The sequence below is a fragment of the Nycticebus coucang genome, chromosome 4 (assembly GCF_027406575.1).
Source record: "Nycticebus coucang isolate mNycCou1 chromosome 4, mNycCou1.pri, whole genome shotgun sequence".
Taxonomy (NCBI): Eukaryota; Metazoa; Chordata; class Mammalia; order Primates; family Lorisidae; genus Nycticebus; species Nycticebus coucang.
Genome location: NC_069783.1, coordinates 86,846,960 through 86,867,910, shown reverse-complemented (window position 1 = coordinate 86,867,910; position 20,951 = coordinate 86,846,960). Strand labels below are relative to the sequence as shown.

The 20,951-nt window shown below is 40.4% G+C and overlaps 1 protein-coding gene across 1 annotated transcript in view; it reads left to right on the top strand.

Moving 5' to 3' along the window:
* LOC128584506 (anaphase-promoting complex subunit 1-like) overlaps positions 1 to 18,164 on the top strand; it is a 28,228-nt gene extending 10,064 nt beyond the window's left edge. Inside the window, exons 7-15 of the mRNA XM_053589441.1 lie at positions 1,999 to 2,116; positions 3,811 to 3,888; positions 4,249 to 4,316; positions 5,614 to 5,752; positions 7,790 to 7,876; positions 9,085 to 9,180; positions 11,095 to 11,293; positions 11,694 to 11,828; positions 15,831 to 18,164. Coding sequence (XP_053445416.1) covers positions 1,999 to 2,116; positions 3,811 to 3,888; positions 4,249 to 4,316; positions 5,614 to 5,752; positions 7,790 to 7,876; positions 9,085 to 9,180; positions 11,095 to 11,293; positions 11,694 to 11,828; positions 15,831 to 15,946 — 1,036 coding nt within the window. The 3' untranslated portion in view covers positions 15,947 to 18,164. The remainder of the gene's footprint in view (positions 1 to 1,998; positions 2,117 to 3,810; positions 3,889 to 4,248; positions 4,317 to 5,613; positions 5,753 to 7,789; positions 7,877 to 9,084; positions 9,181 to 11,094; positions 11,294 to 11,693; positions 11,829 to 15,830) is intronic.
* Positions 18,165 to 20,951: the final 2,787 nt, after the last annotated feature.

The following is a 20,951-nucleotide window of genomic DNA, read 5'->3' as shown; positions in this document are numbered from 1 at the left end:
GTTTAATTCTAAGAGAAAAATTTGTCTCGGAATGATATAATGAATAAATGATGTAGAAGGGATAAGAAAAGCAAAATGCAACAAAAAGAGTGGCAGTGAGTAGAACCTCAAACTATGTAGAAACAATCAGATAATTCAAGTGCTCTGCATTTTAGAGTACAAGGAATCACCAATAGTTCAGTTTCCCTAGAAGTTTGAAATATAGCAGATCTCTCTTGCATATGAGGGAAGGGAAGCAAATAACTCCTATAGCCCATATATTTCTGGCCATGGTGATGATTCAGTTATTATAAACAAAGCAATCTGGTGAGAAGAATCTTTATGTAATAACTATCAGTTTTTTCCTGACCCCCCTTTTTTGTCTTTCTGCGATAGTCTTACTTTGTCACCCTCAGTAGAGTGCTGTGGTGTCACAGCAACTCAAGTGATTCTCTTGCATCACCCTCCCAAGTAGCTGGAACTACAGGCACCTGCCACAACGCCTGACTATTTTTAGAGTCAGGGTCTTGCTCTTGCTCAGGCTGGTCTTGACCCCTTGGCCCCCTGAGCTCAGGGCAATCTACCCGCCTCAGCTTCCCAGAGTGCTAGGATTATAGGCGTGAGCCACTGTGCCGGGCTTCAGACTCATTCTTGATAGAGTTGTAAAAGTGAGTAGATTTTGGTGGGAAGAGGGAGGTTATTATCTTTTTTTTTTTTTTTTTTTTTTTAGAGACAGAGTCTCACTTTATTGCCCTCTGAGGGCCATGGCTTCACAGCTCACAGCAACCTCCAACTCCTGGGCTTAGGCAATTCTCTTGCCTCAGTCTCCCAAATACCTGGGACTACAGAAGCCCACCACAACGCCCGGCTATTTTTTGTTGTTGTTGCAGTTTGGCCGGGTCCAGGTTCAAACCCACCACCCTTGGTGTATGGGGTCGGCATCCTATCCACTGAGCACAGGCGCTGCCCAGGAGGTTATTATCTATAATTATAGTTTTTCAGAAAGTTGAAGTGTCATTTTATCCCTCTTTTATAGGATCATAAAATATAAACGCTTTCTTGTATGTTTGTATTCTCAAATATAAATTTTCCAATTAAAAAGTTTTGGAAAACTCAAACACACACATAAAAAGAAAAATATTGTCATAATCTCACCAATAAATTTTTGATGTACCAAATTTCAAGGGGGTGTGTATGTGCGTGCATATGTGTGCATTTGTGTGCAAACATATATGCAGAGGAGCTTTGCTATCTGGGGAAAACTGGCATCCTATGACTCTCTGGTCCTCACCTTAAAGAAAAAAACTGAAAGTAAATCCCTGAGAAGGTAAAAAGAGGTGCCTTGTGGTAAAGGAATATTTTAAAGGGACTGCTCTTTTGGGGGTTGGGGGAGATGGAGTCCCACTCGGTTGCCCAAGTGCCCAGCTGGGACTGCTTTTATAAGTAGTCAGTTCATTAGTAAATATTTTCATGTTTTGACAGTCTTTACTTCCATGTAAAACCTCTTAACTGTGAAAACTCAGGTGAAAAATCTTTGGGTAAAGGATCACTTACGGGTTGGGTGCAGTAGCTCACATCAGTAGTTCTAGCAGTTTGGGAGGCCTAAGTGCGATCACTTCAGGCCAGACGTTTAAGACTATTCTGAGCAATATAGAGAGACCCTGTCTCTACAGAATAAAAGAAAAAAAAAAACAAAACTAGGTGTGGTGGTGTGTCCCTGTAGTCCCAGCTACTTGGGAGGCTGAGGCAGGAGGATTGATTGAGTCCTGGCGTTTGAGGCTACAGTGACCTATGATCATACCACTGCACTGTAGCCTGAGCAAGAGAACAAAAGAGCTCTGAAAAAGGACCACTTACATATAATTTATAAGGAGAGTTTCTCTATTACTTTTGTTTTCTTCTTTTTTTATCCAGCTTCAGATACACAGGAGATCTCTATTTTAAAGTAATGCCTTTCATGTTGCAGAGCTCATGCTGGTGCACCTGTTTGTTACCCCCCATCCATCTTTTTGTGAGCAGGTATCATCTCCAGGCTCTCCGGCACCTCTATGTGCTAGCTGCAGAACCAAGGCTTCTAGTGCCTGTGGATGTGGACACAAACATGCCCTGTTATGCTCTCTTGGAAGTTACTTACAAGGTAACCCTTTCTCCCTGTAATTTATTGGTAATTTTATTACCTACTCGTCCATTTTTACACATCATAATATTTCAAGTATTATCCAATAAAAAGTGACAGTAATAAGTTGAACTCTCATAAAAATCAAAGTTTACAAAGTTCTTGTACATCCTGCTAGACTATTCATAAACAGTTGTATTCTATAGATGCAGTTTCTTTAGGGATTATCAGCTGCTCTTTTGTCCTTAGAGCTTGTAGTTTGAAAATGTCTCTACTAAGTTCACATGGCTGATAGTAGTGTTTTAGAACGTTTCTTAGATCTGTTAGCTAAGTACTTTAAAACCCCACATTGTATATTTGATGAGAAGACTTTCATTTAGATGCACAAATACATAGGGTGCCAAAAATATGTACACGCTTTAAGAAAGGAAAAACTGTATTCAATTTGTAATACTCAAATCATTGACTTCTGTAATTACAAGAGGTGCTCAATGTGACATATATTCATCTTTTGTTATTGGTATATATTAAGATAATTTTAATACAGGTTTTTTTGTTTTGTTTTGTTTTGTTTTGTTTTTGAGACAGAGTCTCACTTTGTTGCCCTCGGTAGAATGCTGTGGCGTCGTAGCTCACAGCAACCTCAAACTCTTGAGCTCAAGAGAGTCTCTTGCCTCAGCCTCCCAAGTAGCTGGGACTACAAGCAACTGCCACAAAGCCCAGCTATTTTTAGAGATGAGGTATTTGCACTGCCTCAGGGTGGTCTTGAACCTGTGAGCTCAGGCAGTCCACCTGCCTTGGCCTCCCAGAGTGCTAGGATTATAGCCATCAGCCACTGCACCTAGCTAGTTTTTTCTTTTTTTAGAATGTGTATACCTGGGCTTGGTGCCAGTAGCTCAGTGAGTTGGGTGCCAGCCATGTACACTGAGGGTGGCGGGTTTGAGCTTGGCCCGGGCCTGCTAAAGAACAATGACAACTGTAACCAAAAAGTAGCCAGGCATTATTGTGGCAGGCGGAGGCTGAGGCAAGAGAATCACTTAAGCCCAAGTGTTTGAGGTTGCTGTGAGCTGTGATGCTATGGCACTCTACTGAGTGAGAGTGAGACTCTGTCTCAAAAAAAAAAAAAAAAAAATGTGTATACATGTTTTACTGGCATCTTCTGTGGATTAGAATCCATATATCCTTTCTTAATTTAGCAGCTTACTAAATACCTACTGTCTATCAAACTGGGCTATAAAAACAAAATGACATTGTCACTTTCCTTAATGAACTTACGTCCATTTGTCCAATAAGAAAAGAGTGTGATAATCAAAGGTGTGTGTGATGCCGAGGGAGCAGAGGAGATGTGCCCTTGCTGAGCTCTGGGGACAGGGGAGCCTGTCACAGTGGGCAGTGTTTGGGCTGAGATTGCCAGCTAAGTGGGGTTCATTCCCAGTAGAGAAGACAGTAGGGAAAGAACGCAAGAACCATCAGAAGTGCAATCCTTCAGGAGTGCTGGCTTATGTGTAGGGCAGGTATGAAGTGACACGAAGTGATATGTGTTCTGTAAAGGAACTTAGACTTGTGTCGCTTGAGATCTGAGTACCAGAGAACATTTTATGTCATTTGATAATCTCTATGGAAACTGCAGGGAAAAGGGAGAAATTGAATGGAGGTTTTTTATAGTTTCTGCTGACTGCCTAGTGAACTGTGGCTCTGCTTTTACATTTGTAAAGGGCACTCAGTGGTATGAACAGACCAAAGAAGAATTGATGGCTCCTACCCTTCTCCCAGAACTCCACCTTTTAAAGCAGGTAAGTTGGGCGTGACTTAAGGAGATCTCTCCATGGGATAAATTTAGACGGAGCGTAGCATTAAAAATAGCTAAATAAAAGATAGCTAAAAAAAAGCTTGTTTTGTGAAACAAGCAAGCAGCAGCAGGAAGAATAGTCATGAAGAAAGGAGGTGTCTTGTCTCAGAGCTCTTCCTCAATAGACGCCTCAGAACATGGTTTGCATACATTTTTTTTGTCTGGAAACCGAGCTCTTTAATCACACAGTGTGGTGTCTCTTTCCAGCTCAGTTATTCTTTCCTTTGGGAAGCATGGGTTTCAGCTTGTCAAACTAGCACTTTCTTCCGCTTTGTGTTGACTGTATTTACATTTGTCTTGCCAGGTTAAAGTTAAAGGTCCAAGATACTGGGAACTGCTCATCGATTTAAGCAAGGGAACACAACACTTGAAGTAAGTATATTGAATTTCTCATATTTACTTTTTAGGAAGTGAGTAGAAGCCTTGTGAAGGTATAGATTATAGATTATTATCTAGAATGTGATTTGTTAACCCTTTGATCCCATCCAAGACACTATTTAGAGTATGTATTAAATAATTTATATCTTTGAAAACAGAGTTTGTATTAGAAAATGAAAGTTTTAATTTAGAAATCAAACCCTAACTATTTATATTAATTCATTGAGAAACTTGAACTGGTTTAACCTAGGGCAGTGTTGGAATTGTCTCTCGATATAATAATAATAGTATCTAGTTTTAAGATAATAAGGCTAACGTATATGTTCTCAAAAGGAACTTCATTATAACAGTCAGTGTTTGTCAGACCACATCTTCTATTACATCTGTTTAGGATTCTCTTGTTATAATATTCTCATAAATTAGGCTGGGCATGGTGGCTCACACCTCTAATCCTAGCAGTCTGGGAAGCTGAGGCAGGTGGGTTGCCTAAGCTCAGGAGTTCGAGACCAGCCTGAGTAAAAATGCGACCCCATCTCTACCAAAAATAATAATAATAATGATAGAAAAATTAGCCAGGCATGATGGCACACTATAGTCCCAGCTACTTCAGAGGCTGAGGCAAGAGGATTGCTTGAGCTCAAGAGTTTGAGGTTGCTGTGAGCTATGATGCCATGACACTCTACCCAGGGCAACAGAGTGAGACTCTGTCTCAAAAAAAAAAAAAAAAGAGAGAGAGAATGTTCTCATAAATTCAAGATTATAGTAGATTGCCTTTGGGTGGAAATAGTCACATGCAAGTAATTATTTTAGAATATTAATAAGCATGTAAAAGCTTTTATAGTTTGGTTGCAATTTATATTTTCACAGATTATCTATATATTTGCTGTTTTCTGTATTCTGTCTTTAGATTTGCAGCATTATTCTCTTTCTGCTGCAAACCAGTTAATAGGTATTTAGTGCCTTCATTGTTTCATGGATAATGCTAAGGGGATACAGGGAATACAAAGAGGTGTTAGATAGAATACTACCTCTGAAAACTCATACTTGAGGAAATAGTCAGAAATGTCTTTTCATTTAACAAGCTCCATCAATCTAGATACCAAAGAAAGGTAGGAGTTTATTTTAGTCTTTCTCATAGGGACTGACTTAATTTTAGACATAGTAAGTAATCATATATCTTGGAGAAAATTATAAAAGCTTCATTTCTTGCGAACATAGTATTGGAAAACACAGTTTTCAGTTAAGCACTGCCAGTAATACCTCATATTAAATTCATTCTTTCTTGTTTCAGGTCCATCCTCTCCAAGGATGGAGTTTTATATGTTAAACTCAGAGCAGGTCAGCTCTCTTACAAAGAAGATCCAATGGGGTGGCAAAGTTTGTTGGCACAGACTGTTACTAATAGAAACTCTGAAGCCCGGGCTTTCAAGGTAGTGTTGATTGTTGATTGTTGAAAAAGCAAAGGAAATAGTTCTAAGGTCCACCAGCTGGATTGTAAAGGTGGATCTGCCTCCTCTTTTATCACTGCAAGATGTAAAGACTGACTTTGAGTTCATTTGCGGTTTTATTTGATAGCCATAATAAAATAGGGACAGTCTGCCATGAAGTAAGATTTATATTGTGTGGTAAGGACAGTAACAATATATTTTGACATGAAAAATAATTTAGTTTAATGGTTTTACTTATTAATTTTCAAATTAGCCAAGATTTCCTTAATTTATACTAAAAATAGAAAAATAGTTTTGCAGTTAGCACTTACTAATTCCATTTTTAAACTACCATTTGTTTTTAATTCTTGGTGAAACAAAGTGATGACAGATTCAGCCACCTTTTATTAGTTTGCTATTTGCATAGTACTTGACTGCCAGTACAACAGTATTTGAAATGAAGATATAATTAAAATAAAAGACTGTATGAAATGATCTCATTCCCTTGGGGGGTATGTCAGTATATATTTTTTTCTACATTCTAGAACTCAAGTTTCCTACACTAGAGATACGTTCCATTATCTAGCATTAAAATTTCTGAATTTATCCCCATTTTTTAGGAATTTCATGAGCAGATGTGTTCCTGCTGACCCTATATGTGGAGCAGTCTAAAGGATAGTTACAGATAATAAAAGTGTAGCAGGTGAACTAGCTGAGTGGCAGCCAGAGGACTGGGTTAGGATTCAGTGTTCCTCTAAGGAGACATCGTTCATTTTAATTCAACTCACATTTCATTTTGGGTCATTTACTTTTGACTGAGCCTTTATAATTGTTCCCAGGGTTTAAATATATAAACAGTTGCTAGGGTTGACATTTGTGAATTTTATTTGGCAATGTTTAATAGGTTGTCCATGAAATACTTCTGAAAGATTTTTAAACTAAGTTTAACTTAAATTAGCACTATTCTAAAAATGAGAGCCTTTTTCAAGTATTGAATCCAATTTGTAAAGAAAATGAAGTTTAGACTTGAGTTTGAATGAGGGAAGTATATAAATATTAAAAGACATTCTGGACATTCATAAAGAAAATATAAACCCTTCAGTCTTGAACCTTGAGTGATATTCTGTCTTATTTCCCCAATTTTTTTTTTTTTTTTTTTTTTTTTTGTGAGACAGAGTCTCAAGCTGTCATGCTTGGTAGAGTGCCCCAGCTCACAGCAACCTCCAACTCTTGGGCTTAAGCGATCCTCTCGCCTTAAACCTCCCAAGTAGCTGGGGCTATAGGCAACTGCCACAACACCCAGCTATTTGTTGTTGTTGTTACTGCAGTTGCCATTGTTTTTTTAGCCAGCCCTAGCTGGGTTCGAACCTGATAGCCTCCGTGTATGTGGCTGGCGCCCTACCCACTGATCTATAGGCGCCACCCCCAAGTTTTTTAATTGTGGTGAAATGCACATAACAAAATGTATTGTCTTAACTATTTTGAAATGCACAGTTCAGTGACATTAATGTATTCACACTGTTGTGCAATTATTACTACCATTCATCTTCAGAACAGTTTCATCTTGCAGATCTGAAATTCTGTACCCAATAACCAGTAACTATTCACTCTCCTCTCATTCCCTAGCCCCTAGCAACCACTTTGTTTTCTGTCTCTACCACTTTGATAATAGTACGTACCTCATATATGTAGATTCATGTCTTTTTGTGACTGAATTGTTGAGTAGTATTCCCTTCTCTTTTTTAGTAACAGTTCTAGTTCATAGTAGGCTTTTTAGTGAAGGAGAGGGAAAGCCTTTTTTGGGTGATCTGTGTAAAAAGAAGTCCTGTTTATTATTGACATTGTGTTAAACTTGTGCAAAAAGCTTCTCAGCAAAACAGATGGGTGAATCTCAAGTGAGTTTGTACTATTTGAGGTTTTGTGGAATGTTGTGTGACAAAGGGGCAGTGGAGTTCTTGGGACTGCATGCATTACAATTTGAGCTGTGACAAAAATGGCCTTTTATTATTTTACTTATATTATTGTTGTTTATTTTTTTAGCCAGAAACAATTTCAGCATTCACTTCTGAGCCGGCACTTGTGTCATTTGCTGAATATTTCTGCAAGCCAACAGTGAACATGGGTCAGGTATCTATTATATGGTTGAATGAGCTCCTGGACTAGAGCTTGTTATAACTTCTGTAGGCCACCAAAAACATCTGTAATATCCATATCTATTTTATCAAAGATGACATACATCAGTCACATCGGATGATTTTTGCTTAACTGTAGATTTTTCATAGTCTGACTATTACATTCAGTAACTTTCCTACCTTGATAGAAAAAACAACTCAAAATTTCAAAGACATGAGTTTTGATAGATGATAATTTCTATTATCTACAAGAATGATGCCCATTCTTGTACTGATTTAAGTTTTGTTTACCGCCTTTCTTTTCTTTATGTAATTTCATTAATTTTGTTTACTCTGTATATTACAACCCTTCTGTTATAATTGTTGTTATATAACAACCCTTATATTTGTTGTTCATGTAACTATTCAATACTCTAAGGGTGCCTAGCAGATCTTTGATTTAGTGCCCCATGAAGATAAGGAAATATTGGATGTAGGAATTTCATGATCTGGGATTGATAGCCTATTGTCTACTAGTGTGTGTGGCCTTGGCAAAATTTCTAAACCTCTCCAAGATAAAGTTTCCTCATTTCTAAAAGTGGGATTATAATAGACCCTTCCTTACAGTGTCATTTTGAGGGTTAAGTGGTATAACCTTCTCTTCACTCACTTGTTGAATCTCTATATCGTATGCACTGCTAAATATTTAATGCTTTATGTAATTTTCTCATTTAATTCTCACCCGAGGGTAGGTGCTTTATTTATTCCTGGTTTACAGATGAGAATTATACTGAGACATCACACAGCTAATAAGGGCTGGGATGTGCACTCAGGGCTACCCGTCTCTGGTAAAGCCCATTCCTGCCCTTAACCCCAGCTGGACTTGAATTTTCTGCCTTCCCCAGACTTGTCTGGTCAGTGTTTTTTCCTGCATTTTGTTGATACTGTTTCCTTTCTGGATTCTACTGTTCCCAGAATAATCCAAGGCCACAACTCGTGATGTCCTACATGTATCTGCTCATTTTACCCTGGTTTGATCCATTCCTCTCCTTCCACAGCACATACTATTTCAACTGTCTGATGGGATTTAATTTTGATTGTTTTTTATTGATGTTTACTGTTACATGCACTATGAATGGGCCATAATAGTGCTATGCAATTGTTTCTTAAATTGATTGTAGAATATACTTTGATGGGCTACAAAAAGCTTCTGATTTTTTACAGAAACAGGAAATTCTGGATCTGTTTTCTTCAGTACTCTATGAATGCGTTACTCAGGAGACCCCAGAGATGTTGCCTGCATATATAGCAATGGATCAGGTATGGTACCAAAAACCTATTCCAGTGCTGACGAGAGTTATCCTGTATTTGAAGTAACCTCCTGACAAGTGTGCTAAGGTTCCCTAGGGGCTTTCCTTTTTAGTTTCTCATTTGCTTATAGAAATTTCCAAAAGGAGGGCGGCGCCTGTGGCTCAGTGAGTAGGGCACCGGCCCCATATGCCGAGGGTGGCGGGTTCAAACCCAGCCCTGGCCAAACTGCAACAACAACAACAAAAAAATAGCCGGGCGTTGTGGCGGGCGCCTGTAGTCCCAGCTACTCGGGAGGCTGAGGCAGGAGAATCGCCTAAGCCCAGGAGTTGGAGGTTGCTGTGAGCTGTGTGACGCCACGGCACTCTACCCGAGGGCGGTACAGTGAGACTCTGTCTCTATAAAAAAAAAGAAATTTCCAAAAGGAAACCTTGTCCAAGTTGAAAGCTGTCTATATATCCAAGAAGCTTGGACTTTATGATGACAGGAGTGTTCCTTGGGGGCCTGTCTTCCTCCATGAGTTCCTGTTCTCCCCTTCTGTCCTCTTCCCCTGACTGGGAGAGGAAGAGCATTCTCTCACTCTCTTGTATCCTTGTGTGGTCTCTTGCCTCCCTCCTGTGGAAAAGATTTCAAATAAGCAGTTAATGAACACATAATGCCCTTATGATGGCAGAGCTGTAAAATCATACCTATGTGATTAAGTGTACCTTAGGTTACAGGATTAGTATTTGGTGATTCAGGGAGTTGGAGTTTATTTTAAAATTTCTCTTGTTAATGCTCTTTTGAAAGAGCCTAAAAAGAGTAAGGCAGAAATAAATGCTTAACAGCTTTCCTAAAGGATGGATCAGTTTATTTACTTTTTAATAGTATCGTATCTTTCAGCTCCCAAATTACAGTTAAACTAGGTTAGTAGTTTTCTAACCTGCCTAAAATTTAGGAAATTATAAAAATAACAAATCCACAAATCCCATTTCACATCTACTGAATCAGGATTTCTGGAATGGTATCCATAGTGTAAAGTTTTAAACAGTTGTTTGAGTGCATATGGTATAATAAATTGACAGATTGGCTTTTGTGACTCAGTGACTGAAACCAAAGAAATAATCTTCTATGAGTAAAACAGTCTACTGGGAAGTTAAGCGGGGATATACATTAAGTCAGGGGATAATTCCCCCATACCTAAAAACCACACTGTGTTAAGTAACATTCTTAATTAAAAGCCAAGTTGCAATATAACCAAGTAGGTACACAATGCTGTTATTGTCTGGAATTCATTCTTTTTTGATTTCAAAGTAGGAATTTATGGTATCCATACCAATATTGCATCTCATCCTGACTCTGTGCAGCAGCTAAGTAATGATTTATGTTCTTAAATTGCTGACTGAGACATGTTTTCTCTTCTACTCTCCAAACCCTCACCTTTTCACAGTCATGGGCAGGTCTCTGTGGATGAACATATCCTCTGGTTGCAGCTGTGGTGACTTTGCAGATGGGTCTCAAGAGCAGTATTATCAGTGTTACTGTTCTTGCCTTTTGATCATAGGGATCCCTGGCCTGATCCCTGCTATGTCATTGTATTGCATCTGAGTTTCTCACAGGTGACTGGCTGTATACCTTTTAGGTCTTGGGTATTTGGAGCTTTTGAGCCAAGAATGAGCTCATTTCCCTTTGTCACTTTTACCTGCAATCTGCTCACCTGGGTCACATTGAAGAAAGTGAGCTATGTACTACACCCAGTGAAGGGCTCCTCTGTGGAGCAGACTTGCATCAAAACACAAAATGGATTCCCCCACCCCCCCACCCCCGGCTGTGTGTTATTTATCTTATGAGCTACATTTAAGAAATACTGTAGTATATAGTTTGGAGGAAGAGACAGAGCACTTCGCTCTTAATTAAATGGACTGTTGTTCCTCTTTCCTCTTCAAGGCTATAAGAAGACTTGGAAGAAGAGAAATGTCTGAGACTTCTGAACTTTGGCAGATAAAACTGGTGTTAGAGTTTTTCAGCTCCCGAAGCCATCAGGAGCGGCTGCAGAATCACCCTAAGCGAGGGCTCTTTATGAACTCTGAGTTCCTCCCTGTTGTGAAGTGCACTATTGATAATACCCTGGACCAGTGGCTACAAGGTAATGATAGTACTATGCCCATGTGCTTTTAAGGTACACTGGGCTGAGGCTTTTCTGTTTTAACATTTGTTATTGATAAGGTAAATTTTAGTATACGCCACAATGACTATGATTTAATGTTTCCAGTCAGGTGAATTAGGCTCTGATTATCTACTTCAACTTGTTTTAAAAATTAACCCTGCTTTATGAACCATGCAGAGAACATATATAGCATTTTTAGTATCATTAGACACTTAGGATCTTGTTTCAATTTCCGTAGTATCTGATCATGTTTCCTTTTCCAGGTCTGTGTCTCAATTCTTGGGACTGAAGCTTGTCACCTGCCTGAGCCAGCAGCCAAAAAAAGAAAAGTTAAGATTTTCTCTTGCGTGTCTCAGTCCCCTTTGTGTTTCTCTCGTAGCTGGGGGCGATGTGTGTGTGCATGCCTACCTCAGTGGGCAGGCCTTTGAGGAGTCTCAGCTGAGCATGCTGGCCTGCTTCCTTGTTTACCACTCTGTGCCCGCTCCACGGCACCTGACGTCTGTACGACTAGAAGGTAATTGCATTATCTCAATCCTTTTTTCAGCACTTCTGCTACTGACCCTGTTACAGTTTTACTTTCTTGGTAGGAAGAGTTTGTAATTAATTACTTTCCCTAGTTTGACTTTCATATCCATTGATATTTTATTGATGTTTTAATGTCATTGTTAAGAACTTACTTTGGAAAAAAAAGAAAACCTGTCAACTTTATATATTAACAAACTTTAATTTATATTCAGAAAAGGATGGATTTTTTTCTTCACAGGGTTCCAAATACCAATCTGTACTCATAAACCAAATGTTCATATTATTCTCTATTTTAATTGATTTTTAAATTAAAGTTATTTTTATTTCCTAGGCTTTCAGTTTCTTAAAAAACGGACTAGTCTTAATTCCTAATATTATAAAGCTTTCCAATTAACGTGTACTTATTTTCTAAGTGTTTGAATTTTTTCATAATGGAAAGTTTGAAAGATAATAGTTATTAGCACCTGACTTTATTTTTCAGAACATGGAAACATTACTAAGTTTATCTGATAAGCAGAATAATACAATATAATGAATTTTTTTTTTTTTTTTTAATAAGAGGAAGGGCTTTATTCACCAGCCAGGAGCTTATGGCATAGAAGAATTCCAAATGGCCGCGCTCCCCCACTGGCTTGGTCTTTCCCTTTTTATCGACAGTCATAAAGTTCCACACCACAGGTACCCTTCTCATTGGCCAGTTTGAATCAAGCGGGAGATGCTATTCCAGCCCCTACAGAACTATAGGATTTCACAGAACTTGGAAATTTCCAAGGTCAAGGAAGTTAAGTTTACAAATTCCTAAGAGCTGAATCACCATGGAGAGGACCCTGCATGTGTATCCTTGTGGTCTCCTTGGGAAGACCTGTTCTCCTAGACCTCACCCTTCTCGGGTATCCTCTCTCATTCTCCCCTTTTGAGACTCTCAATATCAGCTTGTTTCTCTAGGTGTCGATATTAATTACTTTTTAGCACTGAAGTTTTAGGGACTGTGACTCTTCTTGGGATCTCTATTCAGGCCTAAATATTACCGTGGTCGCGGGCTAATATACATAGGAGTTTTTACTTTTCCCTGTGAATTTCCCCCTCCCTTTTCCTAAAGTTCAATTAAGACAAGTCCCTTGAGGAGTTTCCTCAGGATTCAGCTGTGCGTTGGCCAGCCAGCTCCCAGTATGTGGCTGAAACAGGGCATGTTGACTGTTTTAAAAGTTACCATTACTTCCCAAGGGGCAGTGAAGTCCTACTCAGCCAGCTGTGATGACTCCAGGTGAGGATTTCCTTCCACCTTCACTGCCGTGCGTGTGCTCAGGATAATGGTGTGAAGTCCTTTCTACCTTGGTTTCAGGGGGACCAGTTTCTGATTCTAGACCTAGACTTGGTAATATAAGGAATTCTAAGCACCTTATTTATATTGCTTAAGTTGCTGCCCTTTTATTGAAAGTAAAAAAATATTTTTGAGAAGGATGAAAATTGTTCAATTTAATTATTTAGACTTATGAAGTTTAATGACATTACTAGTTTATGGCTGTTTTGAAACTTTAATAACAGCATACTACCTAGAGCAGTGGTCTCAACCTTTCTAATGCCATGGCCCTTTAATACAGTTTCTGTGGATCGAGACCCACAGGTTGAGAACCGCTGATCTAAAGGATTATAGTTACGGCTGCAATGGAACTGCTTATGTGGGACTGACTCTTCCACAAAAATAAATACAAAAGCTAGGCAAAATATATGTTTAAAAGAATTGGTAGCATACTGATAGGACTTGATCTAGCGGCAACATTCCCTTAGAGAGGAGAAGTACAGTGGGGAGAACTCCATATTTACCCTGGCTATTCCCCCAAAGGTAGTTGTTTTTCTATCTTCCTGTATGTATTTGTTCTCTGTGCTTGGGTTTACGTGAGGAATATCACTATGGAATATCAAATGGGAAATCAGATTAATTTCTGTTGAGTTTTATTAAGCACATTTCATTCACAGCTGACTGGCAGAGAGCCCAAGGTAAGAAAATACTTAGGAGTAATTGCCCTCTTCATATTCTGTGCAGCAGAATTCATTGTTAAAAAACCACTCACCCATGTCATGAAACTCTCCCTGTCCATTTCTGCAGGCTCCGATGACCCACAAGTGTCTCTTTACTGCTTATGTGCCCACTAGGATGCCTGCTGTGGCCTGGCGAGTCAGAGGGGTTGTATACATGTGTATGTGGGGGCTGGAGGAATGGAGTTATAGGCAGTTGCACATAGCGGGATAGAGGCAAAAGGAAGATGCTGTTTGAAAGAATTTTAGGTAATGCCCTTCCCACTTCCTTTTGTTGCCATTATTCTTGACCTTGGCTGCACATCAGATCACCTAGGCAGTTTTCAAGACTCCAGAGCCCCAGGCTGAACTTCAGATGAGTTACATCATGATCTTTTTCTGGGACCAAGGCTGAGAATTTTTGCTTCTTAGAAGAGGCATTAGATCACCTTCTCTGTTACTTATTTCAGTCTGTATTCCTTTTTAAGATAGAGTATTGGTTCTTGGATTAGGAATTAAAGTACAGTTGTGCCTCATATTACATGGGGGTTTGGGGGCTCTGACCCTCTTACGGATGAAAATCTACATATAACTTTTGATTCCCCTAAACTTAACCAGTAATAAGTTGACTCGAAGTCTTACCCATAACAAATAGTTAACACATATTTTGTATATTGTGTGTTTTATTACTGTATTCTTATAAGCCAGAGGAAAAAATGATTAAGAAAATCATAAGAAGCTGGGTGTGGTGGCTTACACCTGTAATACTAGCACTCTTGAGTGGCTAAAGCAGGAGGAGTGCTTGAGCTCAGGGGTTTGAGACCTACCTGAACAAGATTGAGACACACCTTCCTCCTCCCTCACTCCTTCCACCCCATCTCCATGAAATATTTACAAAAAATCATACAGGCATTGTGGAGGGTGTCTGAGGCAGGAGGAGCTTGAACCCAAGTTGCTATGAGCAACTTGGCTGACACCACAGTACTCTAGCCTGGGGTAGCAGAGTGAGACTAGTACATGAAGCCTGTTCTAAATAGATAAAACATGAAATTTCTACACAGGGGTCTTCAGAAGTTGCATTTAAAAATAAAGAAAAATCCATTTTTACCTAAGATTTAGAGAATGTAGGTCTGTGCCAGGCAGGGGTTTCTGGACTTTCTTTCTTTCTGTCTCAAAGAAATAGAGAAAAGAAGAAAAGCATAAGGAAAAGATATTAATTAATCATAAGTGGAAGTGGGTCATCATAAAGGTCTTCATCCTTGTCATCTTCACCTTAAGTAGGTGGAGGAGGAGGAAGAGGGGTTGCACTTGCTGTGTTGGGTGGGAGGGAAGGCAGAAGAGGTAGGTATACTTGGTGTAACTTTTATTTAAAAAAAATCCACATATAAGTGGAGCTGTGACGTTCAAACCTGTGTTGTTCAGGGGTCAACTGTATTAGAACAAGTAAAACATCACTCAAATTATAATTGAAGATAGATGACACATTTACTGATTATATTTAAATAATGTATTTTAGTTAAACAATGTTAGTAGTTTCATAGATAGAGATCACTTTCTAAGAGTAGATTAGTTCTTTGACTATCCCTAATCCAAAAACTCAAAATTTGAAATGTTCCAAAGTCTGAAACTTTTTGAGCAGCAATATGATGCTCAGGGGAAAACGCTCATTGGAGTGTTTCAGATTTCAGATTTTCCAATTAGGGATGCTCAATCAGTAGGTATATTGCAGGTACGTAGTATTCCAAAATCTGAAACCCGAGACACTCCTGGTCCTAAGCATTTCAGATAAGGGATACTTATCCTGTATTAGAATGCCTTAGGGAAATTCATAATGTAAATACTGTCCTTGGATAATTGTTTCAAAGGGAAGAATGCCTGCTTTAAACATGATCGTGTTTCCAAAGCTTCCTTGGAAGAGGATGTATGGCTGAATTTCTTTAGAGATATGACCTTTCCCTCATTTCCATTTCTTTAGGGAGCACAAGCTTTGCTGAACTACTCTTCAAATTTAAACAGCTGAAAATGCCAGTGCGGGCTTTGCTGAGATTAGCTCCTTTGCTTCTTGGAAATCCACAGCCAATGGTGATGTGACCATGTCTGGACTTACTGTGAAATGTGACTTCCGCAGAAAAACATGACCAAACATCAAAACTAAAGCAACATTTATAAGTTTTATAACTAGGAGAAAATGAGCTGTATACACCTTAACGTATTTTAAAATCTCTGTGTTTTAAATATTCCAGAAAATCTGTTGCTGTCAACATGAACATTGTATGATATATAAAAGTGAGTTAAAATTTGCTTTTGTAAATAAAGCGTTTCGGTTTGTTTTCAGAGCTCTTGATGATTTGCTTTAGTTTTGGACTTCAGAGAATAGAATGCTTGGGGCTGGGATAGATACTGATTTTTAAAATCTGCGTGGTGGTACAGATGAAGTGAGTGTGCTCAGAAACAAAGTTTTAAAAGCAACCATGTCACAAACTTTTACTTTGTTGGCAACAAAAGAACTTCTGGCATTTCCTGGGATGTCAGCAGTTGTCCTATCTAAAGTAAGCTTGTTTGTACTCCCTGTGACTGTGCCAGCCATTCTCATGATGTGGTCACCTTAAGAAGAAAATTAGATCCCAGTGAGCAGTTACTCAGCATGAAGTGCTATGGACTCAGTTATGTCCTCCCCAAATTATATGTTGAAGCCCTAAACCCAGGGTGACTGTGCTTGGAGACAAGGCTTTTAGGAGGTAATTTAGGTTAAATGAGGTCAAATGGTGAGGCCTTAATAGAATCGGTGGCCTTAAAAGCAGAAGAAGACAGAAACGTGTTTCTCTCTCTCTTCTCTGTGTGGGAAGGGAAGGTGGCTGTCTGCAAGCCAGGAAGAGAGCTCTCAAGGAGCCAGATTGGCCAGTACTTGGGTCCTTCCAGCCTGCAGACTGAGAAAGAGATTTCTGTTAGTCCACCCAGTCTGTGGTATTTTGTTATGGCAGCCTAAGTACACTAGTCATGAAGCTTGTTCTAAATAGATAAAACATGAAATTTCTATACAGAGGTCTTCAGAAGTTACGTTTAAAGATAATGAAAAAAATCCATTTCAGCCAAGATTTAGAAAATACATGTCTGTGCCAAGGAAGGGTTTCTACACCATGATGAAAGACACTCATGAAGATGCCTCCAGCTTCAAGTTGCCGGTATAGGAGGAGGAATGCTCCTTGCTGTCCAGATTCTGACATGTCTCTGCTTCCTCGAGGCCAGTGGGACCATGAGCTGATAGGAGCTACCAAATTTTCATTTTTATTCATCGATTTTTACATTTCTTCTACATCCTGAACTGTGGTATGTAACTTTAAAAGTCAAGCAAAAGAAATGTTTCCCTTGAGCTTTTCCCAGAACCCCACATGGTATTTGCCTTTGTGGAGGGGACTTGCATGTAGAAGACATGTCCCCAGAGGCAGAGTGGCTCTGTCTAGGCACAATGTTCCATCTGTGTGCCTGCCCAGACTTAGCCTTTGCTCCTTCCTGGATGTAAAGCAGAGGCAAGATGTGGCTACCTGGGAGTGTGCATTGTGCTTCCCTTTACGTTTTTCTTCTAATTAAAAATTTAAAATTATTTAAATGGCAGGTTATAAAAAGTCCATTTGAATCAATATTTAAAGAACTCGATATCCAGTTCAAGATACCCAGAACTTGATATCTTCAGTCTCAATCATTAATGTTTGATTTCTTTTCCCTGAATAGAGAATGACTGGAGAGATTTAGTTATTTGCACACATGTTCTCAGGTGAGGGAGAACAATCTTTAGAGTGTTGTCAACAAAAACATCAGGCTTTGAAAGAGAGGGGCAGAATGAAAGACTGCAGATGGTTTGGAAACAGCACTCAGGGCCTACTGATCAGCTGGCAGGGAGCAGTGGGGAAAGTGGGCACTGCCCTGAGCAGGCTTGCTAGGACCATCAGAGAAATCAATTCCAGGTACATCAGGGCTCTCCAAAACCTGAGGGTGTAGCTCTCACCTTCCAGAGCATTCAGCCTCCTCAGAGCCATGGCATGAGAAGAGCTGGGGAAACCTCTAGTTGTCAAGTGTTTAGACCAGAAGTGGGACACACCACGTCCTGTTCAAGCCCACCGGTCAGAAGTAGTCCCACTGCCCCACCTCAGTGCCCAGGACCGAGAGGAGAGGCAGATGCTGCTGAGGACCAGTAATGTCTGTTAGAGTGAAGTGCCTAACCTAATAATTCCTTCTGTCCACATCTTTCCTTGCACAGAAATATGTATCCTTGTTTTCGTAGGCAAATGTAATTAAATAAACTGTACAAGTACATGCACACGTATGCTCAGATCGTTATTCTTCCCCTACTGGATGCTGAATCTGTGCTCCTTCCTTGAGTCCTTGAGAGTCTTCTAAAGGGGTGAAGGCAGGGACCAGCTGGCAACTCTGAGCTGTGTGTGTCAGGCCTTAGCAGGGGGAGACGATTGGTTTCAACCCTACAGAACTTCCCCTTCATGCTGCCTGATCTTCCTTTTCTAGAAACCATCTGACTGACTCCACAGTTTCCTGACCTCCCAGAGGAAGCAAGGTTGGGGCCTTTCATCTCTCAGCCTGGTGGTTGTGTGTAAACCTACCTGTTGGGAGGCCAGTAACTGCTGGGCAGACTGGGGCCAGAGTGGGAGCCAGGATTCAGTGTATGTAAAAGTCTAGATCAACAAGATTTTGCTCACTCCCCCATACAGTGTTGAGGGCCTTTCTTCTGGGTTTCCCTGTTCTCATACTGACCAAACTTTGTGGGAAATGTCTCGCTGTGTTAGGATCTCCCCAGTTAAACTGTGGGGGATGAAACAGGATCTGATCACCTCTGGCTGGAATAACAGACCCAGATAAAGCCAGCTGCCAAGTTAATAGCAAAACAATAATTCTCCCAAGGACGCATCACAGTTGCAAAGACTCAAAACTGCTGCCTCTTTGAGTGACTGGCTTGCTTACTAACAAAGCTTGTTCTCTTAAAATCATAGACTGTTAGAAACTTTACTGTTTGAAACCGTATCAGTAAAAATGAAATTTTTTCCATGCTTGTCTGGAGAATCCAAGTCACTTCAATGCAGAGGAACAGTCTGAATATCCAGCCTGGATTTTAGCATTTTAGTTAAGGGAATTCTAGGCAGGACATTCTACAACTACTTTAACTTCTCTGTTTCCAGCTCCCTAAGCAGGTCACATATGTCCTGAAAGGGCTTTCACTTCCATGGGTGTGGTGATAGGGCTGGGAGACATCTTGCTGATTCAGCTTTCCAACAGCAGAACGGATTCACTGACATCTGGAAGATTCCAGTTTGGAGCCTAAAACGAGGAAGAGAGGGAGGACACTGCCAGGCCTCTAGGTGCCCTCCAAGTGAAGCTGTGGTGCCTTGCTCTGTGGTTGGTGGGGAGTCTTTCCAGGTTCTATTTAGGGTCAGGAGTGACATGAGCAGAGCTAGTTTCGGGAGAGGATACCTCGAGACTAAGGGGTCCCACTCAGAGCAGGGAACAGCAAGATGGGGGGACCCTGGAGGGCAGCAGTAAGATGGGCAAGGGGAGGCAGGAGAAACCTTTCAGTTTGGTGGAGTCACAAGTTTCCTAACCTGTTAATTTGGTCCATTTTCAGTGTTTGTGAGATCAAGGAAACAGTACATCTAGAAAGATTTTCTAAAAGTCCTAACAGTATGTCAAGGAAGGCAGGTGCTAGACATGGATGCCAAGCCTTACCCTACAGGGGTGATTCTCTCTGAACCAAGACTGAGTGCAGTCTTAACATCATAAAATCCTGGAATTTTAAGGGATTTTATAGACATTTGTTCAATCTCTACCAGGGATCTTTGAAGATAAGTGGCAGAAACACAAGTCTAGAGACCTAAGTAGAAAAAGGGCATTATATTTGCATGGGTAACTGAAAAGGGCCAGGGATGGGGGCTTCAGGCTCAGCTGGATCCTGGAGATCAAATACTGTTGCTAGACTGGACTCAGTGCTGGTTTCCTGTGGGCTGGCTTTATTATCGAATATGTTCTCCCAAGTAGTGGCTTTTGGCAACTCAAGCTCATACTTCACCACCATGACAAACCCAGGGAGGTGAGGCAGGTGGAGCACAGTCCAAGAACAGACCCGTAAGGCCCATGTCATGTGATGGGCCCATCCTCAGACCAGTTCTAAGAAGTGCAGCAGCCACATTGACTCCTTATATTCTTCTCCACTGCACTTATGGAGTATGTCTGTATTATGGTATGTTTGTATTATCTTTGCTACTAAAGTGTCAGCTGCACAAGAACAGGAAATTGGCTTGCCTTGTTCTCTGCTTTATTACAAGTGCCCAGAACAGGGTCTGATAAGCTGCCAACCAGTATTTGGTACATGAACGAGTAAATGAATGAATGAAATGCTTGCCCCAGAACCAGATGAGAGTCAGCCCCTCTGAGCCACATGGTCCCAGAAGGAAATGAAGATGCAGTCCTGAAGGAGGAGGAAGCAGATGTGGGGCAGGCAACCTCCAGAGACAACCCCAACTCAGCGCAAGCAGCAGGGTATCCACAGATCATGATCCAGCCTCTGGTCTCTGGGCCAGACACACACATAAGGAAAGAGAAGGGTAGAGAACCCCACGTTCCCCTCGACTAGACCAAGGTGAATTCTGGAAACCAGACGATTATCTAAAGCAAGGCCACATTTATGATTTAGTGGGTACTGATCAGAGTGAGAAGAGGTACAGATCAGAAAATGTAAAACTCTTCAGTGCAGGGCTGTGGTCTGCAAATGACTGGAGTGGGGAGGAAGAAGGAAGGAGAGTTTAGGGAGGAGATGAGGGAACTGCCTTCCACCCCTCTGGGTCTGATTCTGTGCAGTCCTGACCTGGTTCCATTCAGATCAGAGGGGCCTTAGACCCCTCGCGTGCTTTTAAATTATCCTTATAGTGGATAGAATTCCCTAATTTACTCTCAGATGACACTTGAGTCTTAGCTCTCTTAGCTTAAACTAAATTTTGACTCCTAAAGTGAATGCCATAATTTCATTTGGTGGCTTTTTTTTTGGCCGGGGCTGGGTTTGAACCCACCACCTCTGGCATAGGGGACCAGCACCCTA